Raw genomic sequence first — 13,820 nt, forward strand, 5'->3', positions numbered from 1 at the left:
GGTCTTTGACAAACTTTATTAATTCCTCAAAAATACATGATTGAACCAGCATTGCTTTGGAATGACAGCTGCAGCGCTTTTAGAGGTAACTTGGTGATGGACTGGTTTTGAAACTGCATTTACAGTGGCTTTTGTACAGTTTTTGTTGGCCAGAAGTGACAGTTTGGGGCTGGTTTTCACATGACAGTTCCCAACCCAATCCTTGCGAGGGGAGCCTGGTCTGCAGTGATAGGTAAAGCCCTTCAGCCAAATGGGATTCTCCAGGGCGAGTTTTCCTGGCTTTTCTAATATTGCTGTCTTTATACAGGTCTGTTCTCCTGGCTTTGTTGTAACAAGGGATCTTCTTCATTCTGAGAAGTCTTTTATGCAGGGTATCTAGCTCCTGTTTCGCTCCAAGTCCCAGATGAGTGGCAATGCCAGTGCTAGATGTTTTCTTGGAGCTTAGTGTGTTTTCTTCGCTTTGCAAAGCTGCCATTCAGCTGCTATCCTTCACTACAGCAACACTGCCTTACTTTTTACAGTTAAAAAAGTTGTCTTCCACTGAAGCAGTTTTTAAAAGGTAGGTTTAAAGCAAGAAGTTTAGCTAGCCTGTGTCAAATAGGCTTAAGATAAATACCACAGGAAATAACTACAGTCCTGTCTTTACAAGTTCTTTAAATGCACTGAAACCGTAATTACGCATCTTGATACTCCTAGAAGGTAAGACCTATGGAAACAGCTGTGTTAGTAGGTGTGGGCTGGTCCCACAACACAAATCTCTCAGAAATCAGCCTAATAACCACTATTATTGGAATCAACTTTACAGGTATGTACATTTTACAAGCTAAAGCCTGTGGTTACATGGTTCAGGAGGGAAGGGAGAAGGGACTGACCAAGCGTGGCCATACTTTCTCTGCACCAACCAGTAGGTTGTTGCACTGAGAAAACACGCAGTGCTTATTGTGGATGGAAAAGGCTGTCCCTCTTCCCCTCCTCTCCCCAAAGCAGGTGGGCATCTTGCACTCTGCCCACTCCTCTGTGACTCCCACTTAGCGGCGGGGTAAAGGCTGCATCTGAAGAGCATCATACGTGTCCTTGGTTGCTGCACTGAGTCCCTGAAAAAGAGAAGAAACAGGTAAGGTGCTTCTCTCTCCCAGCTGACTGATCAGAAAAGGGGTGGCCGGGATGCAGTAGCATAATGGTTTTTTTGTTTGTTTTTTTTTCCTGCAGAGGTTTTTACTCATGAGTGACTCCTTAGTCTTTGTATGGTGTCAACAGCCATCAGTTACCTGAAGGCAGGACACATTCTGAGTAACTGTTATGAGCATATTGACTACAGCAGCTCACCCTAACACGTTATGCAGACCTTAAGAGTACGTTTTATTTGCATGTAATTGACTATTAAGAGCTAACCGAAGCTAGAGTAAACTTTGCTAACTAAACAGCTGTCAAATCATGAGCTTTGTTCTCTGGACTTCTCTTTAATTTGGAAGGGAAGTCAGGTGCAATGCTGGGAAAGTTAGCAGCAGACCTTCAGATCACTGTGACTCGCAAGAAGCATCCCCTCACAGCCCTTCCTGCGATGCAGCGGTGGTTCTGCCAGCCTGCTTTGGTGGTGGTGAAGTGAGTGTTAACACACAAGTTACAGATCCATGCTGCTGCTGTGGAACCAACTCCTCCAAGAGCATGGTGGCAGCAGATGTAGCAGAGCTGCAGGTCACATCAGCCCAGGAGGCTGCCAGAACTGCAGAGGTAACGGGGGCTTCAAAGAGCAAGAGTTTAGTAAGACAGGTAAAACTCCTGCTAGTAAAACTTCTAGCTAACCTTCACTCCTCTGCTATGGGTGTTTAGTGACATATGAGGACATGGATGAGACAGTGATGTTTATCAGCTGCCTGTTACTATCGCAGTAGGCAGGTTTTGAAGACAGGTGCCGTTAGCTACAAATATGCCATGTTACAGGAAAACGTCCTGGCATGTGCTTCATCAGAAGCAGATTTTTATATATATTTGATTTTGTCATTTTGAGATGTGAGTGGCAATGTACAGGTTTCTACAGAAAGTAAAATGCATTTTGGAACAATTAATGTCTGGCAGCCAAAATAAGGCCTGATTGACAAAATCCTTGCCCTCAGTGAGCTGTGTGCACCACTGAACCCTGCCAAGGTACCAAGGTACTGGGGGTGCTGACCCACATGTGCTCTGTATGTGACTGAGATAGGCTGAGCCACTGAAGCTTTGAGCTATGACTGCTGTTTGGCAGCCTGAAGGTTTCCATGTAAAACATTAAACAATTCAGAGGCAGAAAGGTTACATGTCACCTGCTGCAGTCAAAAAGTTGTTCTCCAAGATGTAGGACTGTGGAAATGATTCCTGCCAGAGCAGCTAAACAAGTGTTCCTGCCACTTCTATTTAGAACATACAGGCGCTTTACCAAAGTACGAGCAGTGTGGTCTTTGCGCTGAATCTGGGTAACTATCCTCAGAAAGGTGCACTGAAAGCTCTGCTTCCTCATGCACCTATAGGAGTGCTGTTAGATCTGTAACTACAGGCTGCAATTAAGCCATGAGGACAGATGAGGGGAGCAGTTGCTGGATGTGTTACCTACCTGGTAGATGCCATCATTCCCTTTGCCTCGCCGTCTCTGCTGCTTTGGGAGAGAAAAAAGCAGCATAGATTAATGTGTGCTTTCCCAGTTACACCAAAGGAAAGAAATCCCTGCCTGCCACCACCCTGTAGTGAGGGTCACTATGGGCTGTGCTTGGCCTGGACACCCCTCTGCACAGGAGGTGAAGCACCTGCGAAGTCTGGACCAGCCAAGACACACTGCAAGGGCTGTGAAGGAGAAAATAGCAAGGATTGGAAGCAAAACAAGTTATTTTGCTTTCTGACATATTTTACTGTCATACTGTTATAATGCTGCTATTTCTTTGATTTACTCTATGTATGGAGATCTGGCAGCATTCCTATAGCCACTGGCTGTTTTACGAACTGAAGGCGCACCTGAAAGAAATGGGGCTGTATTTTTGAGTTGCTGTATGTCAGCTGGTGTCTGAGGGAATCTGCCCTCTATTAGACAGACATTAGTAAGTAAATTCACCAGCACACATCTTATAAACTCTTCAGATGTTCAAAGGAACCACAGATAAGACTGTCTGAGGACAAAGTAATCCAGGATTCAATAGAACAGGTATTGGGACTGGCATGGTGCAAGTCACACACAGAAAAAGGGTCACTCAGACCAGGCAGGTAGAAAGAAAAACCTTCTCCTTGAGCCCACTTGCTGCTACATTCCCAGGAGTACCGGGAGCTGACAAGCAAGGTGGCCAAGTTGCAGCTTAGGTGAGGACTATGACAGCCAAGCTCACAGCCCCTGGCTGGACTCTGGCACATTGAGCCCATGGCTGTAGCACAGCACTGACCATGTGCACAGGGCAAGGAGCAGTGCCTGCCACAATTGAAACTGCAGCAGCCTGTTAAATGATCACACAACCAAAATGAGGCAAGGGTTCTGGTGATCTCGTCCCCTCAGTAATAGAAAAAGTCATAAAAACATTGTGTAACTTCATAACCCATGGCTCATAAACTGAGCTTGGCTGTGGCACAGTGGCTTTAGACTAGAAAAAGGAGACGGCATTAAATGTCAGTGTTGCTTCAGCATTTGTCACCACTAAACTTCATTTTGAAATGGACCTTTTATGTTTTTCAGGGGGAAATGCAAGTTTATATATAAAACACTGACATAAAATAGAACCTGTGTAGGTCACACAAATTTTCCATTTTGCCATAAGCAATGTCTCCAGATGGTTGGTTTTCAACACAAACATCCCTCCCCAGTAGTTTGTGCAGAGCTAAAATTAGCTCTTTGCTGCTTGCCTGACCAGTGTGTTCCTTCTTAAACACTAGAGAGTGGAGGTGGAAGAAGGAGAAAGTTTCCCCCATTACCTGTCTGAAAGCATGCACAAGGAGGAGCTTGCAAATGATTAGCTGCGCCTACCGTTCAGGCCAGCCTCAATAGCCAGAGGGAAAACAATGAACCTCTAGGTCTGAATGTCTCTGGAGGAACATGCTCAACTACTGTGAGCTGCTTGGCCACAGATGTTTCACTGCTTGAAACCAGACATTTCCTTCAACTGTTCCTCGCCCATCTCATACCCTCTGCCTCTTCAGCTGGGGCTGAAGTATTCTGTCCAAAAGTTGATATGGTTTCCCTTGACATTATTCAATGCACCTGGGGACACTGCTGGAGTATGGGCTGTGTTCTAATACTGATGGGATCAAGCTTACTATCTGATCTCCACCTTGGTTTGTGGCTGCTTAATGCTATGGCTGCATGTCTTAGTTACTGCTACACCAAACGCAGTGGTTACTACAGGAAATAGGTAACTACTCTCAGCTGTGCCTGTAGGTGCTGTGCACCACAGGGACTTTATTGTGTGAGGCAGATACGTGCAGCCAGGGCTACTGCTCTGTAAGGGAGCAGGAATGAAGAATTATTCATCCCAGTCTTTCATTAGGAAGGAAAGTAGGACTTACCTCACCCTTCATTCCAATTTCACTGTATGCCTCACCCATCTTGTCCTTCTGCAGCGACTACAAGCAGAGAAAGGGAAAGAGTCAGTATGTTATGAGAAAAGCCAAACCAGCTGCTGGTGACTGCATACCACACCTGTGCTTCTAGGGCTGCCTTGCCTTCAAAACTTCACTATATTCCAGAGAAGAAGGAACAGTGGTAGGATCTGACCAACGTGCATTTGCATAGATGCTATACATGATAACATCTGCTTAGCATATCGATACCACCTCATCTCCAGACACCAAAGTGAGTATAAATCAACCCTCCACCAAGTCATTTATCTAGACTAGCACCAGATACTACAGTCAGAGCTTTCCAAAGAAAAGTTTTAAGTAGTATTTTTAAGTAGTATTTTGCAGCTCAGGCTAGAGAAAAGGGAAATCTAAGACTGCAGGGCGAAGGCCAAGAAAGGGGAGCTTTTCCTTTCTTCATCTGGCAAAGCAGACCCCAAATGCTTGTGACCAGCTGTGATCAGAGTGGCTGATTCAATAATAAAGCAAGCACTGAACACCCAGAAAGACCCAAGTTAAGACAAAAGTATTAGCATTTGTGCTCCCTTGCAGCACAGACCACCAATTTAGCCAGAGTTAAATCACTTACATCAAGAGGTGCCTAAGCAGCCAGTCTTAGACACACTGGGATTTGGCTTTTGTCAGACAGCAGCCAGAGAGGCTGGAGAACAAGCAGCATCAGTCACATGGGATGAAGGCTGGTTAGGCACTAATGGCCAACATAAAGGGATCAGCAGGTATCTTGATCCAAATTCTTTTCCCCATCTGTACAGGCATTCAATGTTTTACTCACAGAGAAGTGAAACAAATTTTTCTAGCAAAAAGGGGGAGTAGAAGGACGTCTTTGAAAGCAGCTGCTAAGTTTGAACCAAAGCTGAAATTGGGTAGGGGGAAAAAACTTTCCTATGACATAACAAGTCCTGTTTCCAGCCATCCCTCCCTTTCCTCTCTCTCCAACTCTCTCTACTCACAGTGTAGACAATGTCCTGAGGGGCCTTTCTTCTCTGCTGTAAAACAAAAAAAGAAAGTTGCCTGCATGTTGTGGTACCACCAGCATCCCCCACCACTTTGTATGTTTCTGTGCATTTGTTCAAAGGCACAGCTACAGCTCTGTGGTCAGGCTGTGCCCTTTACAGCCCATCCTGCCTCCACCCATAAGCTCTGGAAAATTAATTTCATTAAAATTATTGATAAAATTTAGTGCTTCTCTGCCCAATCCCAACAACTGCCACCTGCAGGCAAACCCTATGCACTGATGCAGGTTTCCCCTCCCTTCTCCTTTGAAACTGTTGGGCTCTGCAGAAGACAGGTTTTTTGACTGCTGTACTATTCCATTGAAACTTGTCTGGTGGCATCATGTGCAGTGAGCTCTCGTGAAACACCCACTGCTGCCTGCCCTGCTTCACATCCGGTGTGAGGCTGGGTGGCACTTCCTACTCTGGGTGGCTTGCAGAGCTCAGCAAGGGGCAAAGAGCAAAGGGGAGGAGGAAGTTTTATTCCTGTCCCTACCATGCTGACAGCCCTGGAGTTAGTTACTACATGGATTTTGCCATCCCCTCTCCAGGAAGGCATCATTGCCTGCATGTCGAACAGAGTTAGATGGGAGAAGGAAAGAACCATACTAAAAAGGTGCCTGTGTGAGAGGAATATACCTGGTGTCTCCCACCCAGCTCAGGGTCTGGACCTCGCTTTGCTCCCAGAACATCATATTCATCTCTGTGCCCTCGAGACAGTTTCTGAAACAAAAAAAGCAAGAAGCAGTGACAGGCATTGTGATCACGAGAAAACAGATCCTGACTTAACACAGGAAAAGAAAGGAACACCTTTTGGTGTCCAGCTTCATGAGTACTATAACTGAGCTTGAAATTCTTTTTATGCTTTAATGCAATTGTCAACAGAAATGTCTCTGACTAAGCCATGGCAGTTAGTGGCCTGTGCAGCATAAAGCACAAGCCATTGCATCAAGAATCTTTCTTTAGTAGAAATGAGTTGAAAATGAGAGCACGCAATTGGGGAGGACACTGACATTCATGCTTTCTCTCCCACTGGTGGGTGAAGAACCGCGAGCTTGAGTTTTCTTGCAAAGCGGCTCAAATAAATTTGCAACAATAAGCTACAGATATTTTATGCCTGATACATTTCTTATCTGGGAAAAGTTAGCTTGGAAAAGGGCAAAGAAGAGCTTTCAGGTCAGAATAACACCTTCTATGAGGAAGTGACTAGGTGGAGGGATGATGGTAGAGCGGTAGATGTAGTTTTTCTTGATTTCAGTAAGGCATTTGATACTGTCTCCCACAGCATCCTCATAGATAAGCTAAGGAAGTGTGGGCTTGATGATCAAGTAGTGAGGTGGATCGAGAACTGGTTGAAAGGAAGAAGGCAGAGAGTTGTGGTCAATGGCGCAGAATCTAGCTGGAGGTCTGTGACTAGTGGAGTTCCCCAGGGGTCGGTGCTGGGACCGGTGCTGTTTAATATTTTCATCAATGACCTGGATGAGGGAACTGAGTGCACCCTCAGCAAGTTTGCTGATGACACAAAACTGGGAGGAGTGGCTGACACACCAGAGGACTGTGCTGCCATTCAGCGAGACCTGGACAGGCTGGAGAGTTGGGCGGGGAGAAACTTGATGAAATTTAACAAGGGCAAGTGTAGAGTCTTGCATCTGGGGAAGAACAACCCCATGTACCAGTACAGGTTGGGGGTTGACCTGCTGGAAAGTAGTGAAGGGGAAAGGGACCTGGGGGTCCTGGTGGATAGGAGGATGACCATGAGCCAGCAATGTGCTCTTGCGGCCAAGAAGGCAAATGGCATCTTAGGGTGCATTAGAAAGGGAGTGGTTAGTAGGTCAAGAGAGGTTCTCCTCCCCCTCTACTCAGCCTTGGTGAGGCCGCATCTGGAATATTGCGTCCAGTTCTGGGCCCCTCTGTTCAAGAAGGACAGGGAATTGCTTGAAGGAGTCCAGCGCAGAGCCACAAAGATGATTAAGGGAGTGGAACATCTCCCTTATGAGGAGAGGCTGAGGGAGCTGGGTCTCTTTAGCTTGGAGAAGAGGAGACTGAGGGGTGACCTCATCAATGTTTACAAATATGTAAAGGGTAGGTGTCAGGATGATGGAGCTAGGCTTTTTTCAGTGATATCCAGTGATAGGACAAGGGGCAATGGGTGTAAACTGGAACATAGGAAGTTCCACGTTAACATCAGGAAGAACTTCTTTACTGTAAGAGTGACAGAGCACTGGAACAGGTTGCCCAGGGGGGTTGTGGAGTCTCCTACACTGGAGATATTCAAGGCCCGCCTGGACAAGTTCCTGTGTGATGTACTGTAGGTTACCCTGCTCTTGCAGGGGGGTTGGACTAGATGATCTTTTTAGGTCCCTTCCAACCCTTGGGATTCTGTGATTCTGTGATTCTGTGACGGTGCTACTGAAAAAGGAATGGGCAACACTTCTTAAACTGAAAAAACACATTAGTATTCATACATTACAGTTAAACTGCAGAATTTGTTACAGGATGTGGCTATGGTCAAAAATGTGAGAGAAAAAATTAAAATCACAAGACAGCTAAACACAGCAAAAATAGCAGAGTTTACCACTGCCATGAGTGAACAATTTAGCTATGAAGGACATTCAGGATATTGTCTTTGTCCTCTTTCACTGCCTAAAAAGCCATCTGATGCTGGCTATGATCAGGGCAGAGGTACAACTCAGGTATGACCTGGTATAACAGTCTCTGGGCAGGACAACAGGAAAGCTCAGAACGGGGACAGATGGGCTGAGGTGACTCAGGCTGTGCACACTTCATCATACAAGAGCCACAGTTGCATGAAGTCAGCAATAAAGCATTCCTGGGCATTTGCCTGTTCTCCAGCCCACATCAAACAGCACTGGCAACACCTCTGTGTTGCCTGAGGAACAGCAGTCAGTGAGAGCTGCAAGCCAACTGCAGGGGGCCAGGTGAGAAACTGGGGTGTACACATCATGTGTAAAAGCCTGGTGTCTGCATACACTGCCAAACATGCTCTCAGGCATGTTGCATAGTGCAGCACACCAAGCACTGCCTCTGAAATGGCCTGCATTCCTGGTATACTTTCTACTCAGTAGATCAAATCAGCAACCTACAATCCATGTATTTGTCTAGCATCCAGCCAGATATGTGACAACAGCTGCCCTTGCTGGGTTTTATCTTTCCTCCTTGCAATTGCTGTGCTGCACACTTGGGTATAGTGCTTTCATTAGTTGGGTTATCCGGTCCACAGGGAATTCACTCCCTCTAAGTAAGTGCCTCAAAAAGTCTGTCTGGGTAGAAGATTTGAAAACAATCAGTAGTTACTTACATTATACACATCATCCTGGCCTGGTTGCAGCTGATGTTCAGAGGCCTGGCTAAGCTGGAAGAGAAAGTATGTTGTGAGCAGAGACATTGGCTCCATTCAGTCCTTTCATACCCTCTTTCCTACAAGTTACTTGCATCAGAAACAGGGCAACCCATAAGCAGCCACCCTAGCTTTTAGCTAGGTTTGTATTTAGGCATAGAATAAACTTGACTTTGTTTTATAAAAACGTATTTCTAGTAACTAGATGTTACTCACTCCACCCCTTTCCTCGTGAAAGTGCCATTACTGTCCCTGAGCCTTTGGTGGGACAGCAGAGCTCTCAGAGCATTTACTTATCTGGAAACATACATATATCCGTCATGTCATGTCATCTTCTGTGGAAGTGCACTAAAGCCACTAAGCGTCTCCCTAGGTGCAGAACAGCTATTGTTGATGTTGACGGTAACAGCAGCCCATCAAGTTGCATCCATCCTGTCCCCCTGACTCCTCTCCTGTGGTTGTTAGGATTATATCATTTGCATCATCACACTCATACTATCAAAGGTATCTTAACTTCCTGAGATATTTTAATAGATCATTCACAAACTTGGCATTTGTCATGAATTTGCTGTGTATTCCCTCCTCTCTTTCCAGTGACAAAGCAGCAGAAGACACCACGTCACTCTTAATCAGGCATTTCCCAGATACAATATCCAAAATCTCTGTCTTCATCCATAACCATAGTATCAAAACACTCTCACATACTCTCTTCCCCACCATTCATGAACATCATGGAAGAACTCCCCCAGATTGCTCAGGTTGGCCCCAGAAAAGGAAGAAAGAAAAAAAATAAAGAGAAAATAGATTTTAAAAAGGTCTTAATCTGAAAGATATGCTTCCTCTCAACCTCCACTTTCCAGCTCAGCCCAACTTGTTTACAACGCCAAAGCCAAATGCATCAGTTTTTGGATAGACTGACCTTTGCCTTCACAAACAGAGCTGTTATGATGACTGCGTAAATGAAGAGGAATCCATCCAGTAAGTAGCAGAGTCTTGGGTCTGTCAGCCCAAGAACTGGCACAGCATCTGTACAGAGACATCAGATACGTCAAAAAACAAGGTTGCTTATATCACTGGGTGCTTGACAGCATCAATGTGGCAGTGCTGCATAATGCTTCATCAAAACATAGTCGGTATAAGGGCAAATCTGTGCATTTGCAAAGGAGGTGGAAATCTGTATTAGAACCATAGGATTGATCAGGTCAGAAGGGACCACTGCAGGTCCAATCCTCCCTCTAAACAGGCTGTCCAGTACCGCAGCCAGCTGAGTCAGAGTATCTCCAAGGATAGAAATGCTCGTGACCTCCTTCAACCAATGCAGGACGTTTTACCCTGGGTTTCCCACCCACAGACCCTGCATGGAGATCTGCATGGAGATAACCAAGGTCACTGCAAGAAAACCTTACACAAAGCCATTTGTTTTATGGGAAAACCCAGCAGCACCTCCTGCAGGGATTCATTACTGGTCCTGGTTAGGGATTTGTTCACCAGTTAAAACTTGTGCGTGTGTTGTGTGTGTGAGAAAGTGTGTCTGTTTTGACAAAAATTCAGTGAAAGTCTTCTTAGGACAAAATTTTGTGTTAAATGTAAAAAGAGATTGACACCACCATAGCTGGCTGGAGAGCTAGCCTGAAATCACTACTCTACTCAGAAGAGGAATTATAGATGCATCTCTGTAGCTCAGGTTATACACTGTAACCTTAAAGTTACACAGTCTTCTCTGTGAGGGTTCTCTTGGTGTAGGGATGCTGGAGACCATTAATCCTGCAAAGAGAATTATGAGCAGGAGAGACAGACATTTAACCCCAGATGTCTGGACACATCCATGAGATACCCATGAGTCACCATGATGTGCTTTCAGTTTGAGAGGAAGGTTTTAAACCTGAATTCCCTGCACAAGAACCACAACCAGCTGCCTTTTGTTGAATGGATTGCCCCTAAAGGATTATTAATTTTTTTGTATTTAAGTATTAAAACTTTCCTGAGGGAGGAAAATCTACTATTACCCTAACTGAGAGCTCAGTAAAATTGTTGCATGGAAGATGTTGATGTTCATTTCCTAGTTAACACTGCATATGTTTATACCCTGACACATATAGCAGGGCACAGTAATATTGTTGGTCTCCAGCAGCTGAAACTGATGAAACCGGCCTTTCAGTTCATAAACATGTAGTAAGTTCATAAGTGTCACTAAAAGAAAAATTAAAGCAATTCAGTTCAAGCAGCCTATATAACTATAGATCCTATATGCAGTTCTAGGCCCATCCCCAAAGGAAAAGCTATATTGAAGTTATTAAAATAAAAAAAAAAATCAAAAATTAATCTGGGATGTGCTTTGTACAAAGAACTGAAGGGAGTTCAAAAGATAAAGACATGATCAAGAGCCTGTGAAGCCCTTCGACAAAGATAAATGGAAAGGAATTGGTACAATTCTTCTCCTTCCTAAAGCGAACAAAGTATGGCAATTCTTACTAACCATGAGTGATGGAGGGTAGCTGAACCACCCAGTGCAGTGCATGGTGGTGAGTTACCCCAGTGCTGAGAACAGGACCATTCAGCGTACTGGGGTTTCTCCCTGCCCTGTCAGGCCATGCTGGCTATTTCATTAGAAGGATCTTGCAGGTGACATTCAGGCAGTCAGCACCATGAGGAAGCCTCCTTCACAGAACTGAAGTTAATGGTGATGGCCTATCACACTGCTCAATTGCGTGATTTATATGAAGCATGACTGAAAAGCTGTGCCTGGGTATTTGGTAATGTATTTGTAAATTCTCAAGCAGATGATGATACAATCACTGTTCCCACTGAGAGCCTAACACAGCAGAAAAAAATAATTCCCAAACAGGATATTTGTTTGTTTGGCTGAACCATGAGCTCACATTCTTCTTTTTTGGTTTTGAATCATATGTTTAGAAACAAATCCATGGAAAAAAATTAAGATTCTAGATTATTTTCCTTCTTCCTCTTCTGTTTCTATGGTTTTAAAAAGAAGGTTCAAAGCATTTTATAAACAATAACCTTCACCACTTTTTTTTTTTTTTCAGGATTATAAACCCCCATATCTTGGGGGTAAATGAAGAAAGAGATTAAGTTATTTGCCCAACACTGCATATTAAACCAACAAACTAGCTGAGATTAGCTTCCCAGTGTTTTTCTTCTGAACAGTCACAGGACAGTATTATATGACAGAGTTGTTTCAACACAAAAGCAGTGTGAATTGCTTTAGATTTGGTAGCTAAAATGCAGCATTGGGGAAATACAGCTGTAGAGCATCCAGAGGCAGTTTGTTTCTAGCAGTAATTAAGCTGCTTTCACACAGTGCAGCAGCCTGGCCTCGAGCTGCATGTGTCCGGAAGCAGAAACACAGTGTAAGGAAGGTGAGCAGCCCCCCACAGAGCCAGCCAGAGCCAGGAAGCCTGGGGGTATCTGAGATGCTGCTGAGGAAAGCTTTGGGGATCCTGGCCCTGACTCTCCTCTTCCTGTTCCAAAGCAGAGCACATTCACACTGTCATCTCCAGTCCCTTATTTCTCCAGAACTAATGAACTCCCCAGACCAGATGCTCAAGGAGACAGAGGTGTATGTAGGAGAAGTCAAGAGTGCAGGGGCTCAGCTGTAGCTCCATGTGAGCTGTGGTTAAACTTGGCTGACTCTGCAGAGCCACCCAAGTGCCTAGGTGGTGCTTCTCTGGGGCACTCTGGCCTCCAGTAGCCCAGGCAATGGATTAAAACTGTTTAGTGAGGGAAATCCTGCTAGACATAGTCTGGCTGCAATGGTTCCTGGAGACATATGTTTTGAGACAATGATAAAGTCCAATGTTTAGAAACAAACCAAGAAAATTAATTACTTTATGTCTTTTCCTTCCTTAGTATGTTTAATTTCTGTATTGTTAAAAGAAAAAAAAAAATTATGCGAAGAATCTTCTCAATAATAACCTTTGCAACAGCTTTCCGAATTAGAAAGTGAGAGAGGGAAAAAGGCAAAATATTCAAGGCCTATTGAAACAAAGGTCAAAGAGATATGAAGCATAATGAATAACTAGCAGTTAAAACAGTTAAAAACAGATAGCATCCATTCATATGAACACGATCACTTTACGGTTTTAAACTGCTAGAGGAGAGGTTGCTGCCTCTTCAACATTTGCACAGCATGCACAGCCAGAAGGCCAGCCCCTCAGGCACCACCAAAACACACTCCCTGTCCCTCATCAGCCCTGAACCCGTTTGGGAGGCTGAGGCTAAGGTTGCACTGTTGCAGTTGATGGTCCTTTCCAACCCTAACCATTCTACGATGGGCTGATGCTGGGAGTTGGGCAGAGCCAATAGGCATGAGGGGAATTCACATTCAGCTGCTTCATGCAGAGTAAAGCACAAATAATGACCATTTTACTGATAATTCCCACTCTGTTAACCTTACAGATTACTCAGTGCCTACTGCAAGTTACATAACGTCTTCTCATATACCAGTGGTTTACCAGTCCAAATTTCAGCAGTCCAGTAAAGTACAGCAGGGTTTTAAGGCAAGATGTCCAAGTACAGGCACGTGGCACAGCTAATGTCAAGTCACAGGCAGCGGGGAAGACAGTTACATTGCATTGTAAATGATGTCAGGCTTACTGCTTAAATGTGGCTTGGGCAAACAGCATCCCTCTCTCTCCGGGCATCAAAAAAGAGTTGAGTCACAAGTCACAGAATCACAGAATCACAGAATCCCAAGGGTTGGAAGGGACCTCAAAAGATCATCTAGTCCAACCCCCCAAAGTCAACATCCAAGTATGCAAATACACAAGGGCTTATGGACGAGGTCAAAGTGGTGCTCTTGCTCAGGAGGGAAGCAAGCTTTGAAGGAATAACAATTACAGTTTGCATTTACTCCTGCTCACCAT

The 13,820-nt window shown here is 44.7% G+C and overlaps 1 protein-coding gene across 2 annotated transcripts in view; it reads right to left on the reverse strand.

The window, feature by feature from the left end:
* Nucleotides 1–13,820, reverse strand: part of CD247 (CD247 molecule) — a 51,712-nt gene continuing 37,892 nt past the window's right edge. Inside the window, exons 2-8 of one of the 2 annotated variants that reach the window (XM_065675668.1) lie at nt 9,857–9,963; nt 8,899–8,952; nt 6,219–6,302; nt 5,538–5,573; nt 4,516–4,572; nt 2,588–2,626; nt 1–1,094 (exon numbers count right to left, since the gene is read on the reverse strand). In XM_065675668.1, the coding sequence (XP_065531740.1) occupies nt 1,029–1,094; nt 2,588–2,626; nt 4,516–4,572; nt 5,538–5,573; nt 6,219–6,302; nt 8,899–8,952; nt 9,857–9,963 (443 nt within the window). In that variant the 3' untranslated portion in view covers nt 1–1,028. Of the gene's footprint in view, nt 1,095–2,587; nt 2,630–4,515; nt 4,573–5,537; nt 5,574–6,218; nt 6,303–8,898; nt 8,953–9,856; nt 9,964–13,820 lie in introns of both variants that reach the window. The other variant, XM_065675667.1, reaches the window with a different exon arrangement.

This window comes from Lathamus discolor, chromosome 4 (genome assembly GCF_037157495.1).
Source record: "Lathamus discolor isolate bLatDis1 chromosome 4, bLatDis1.hap1, whole genome shotgun sequence".
Classification (NCBI taxonomy): Eukaryota; Metazoa; Chordata; class Aves; order Psittaciformes; family Psittacidae; genus Lathamus; species Lathamus discolor.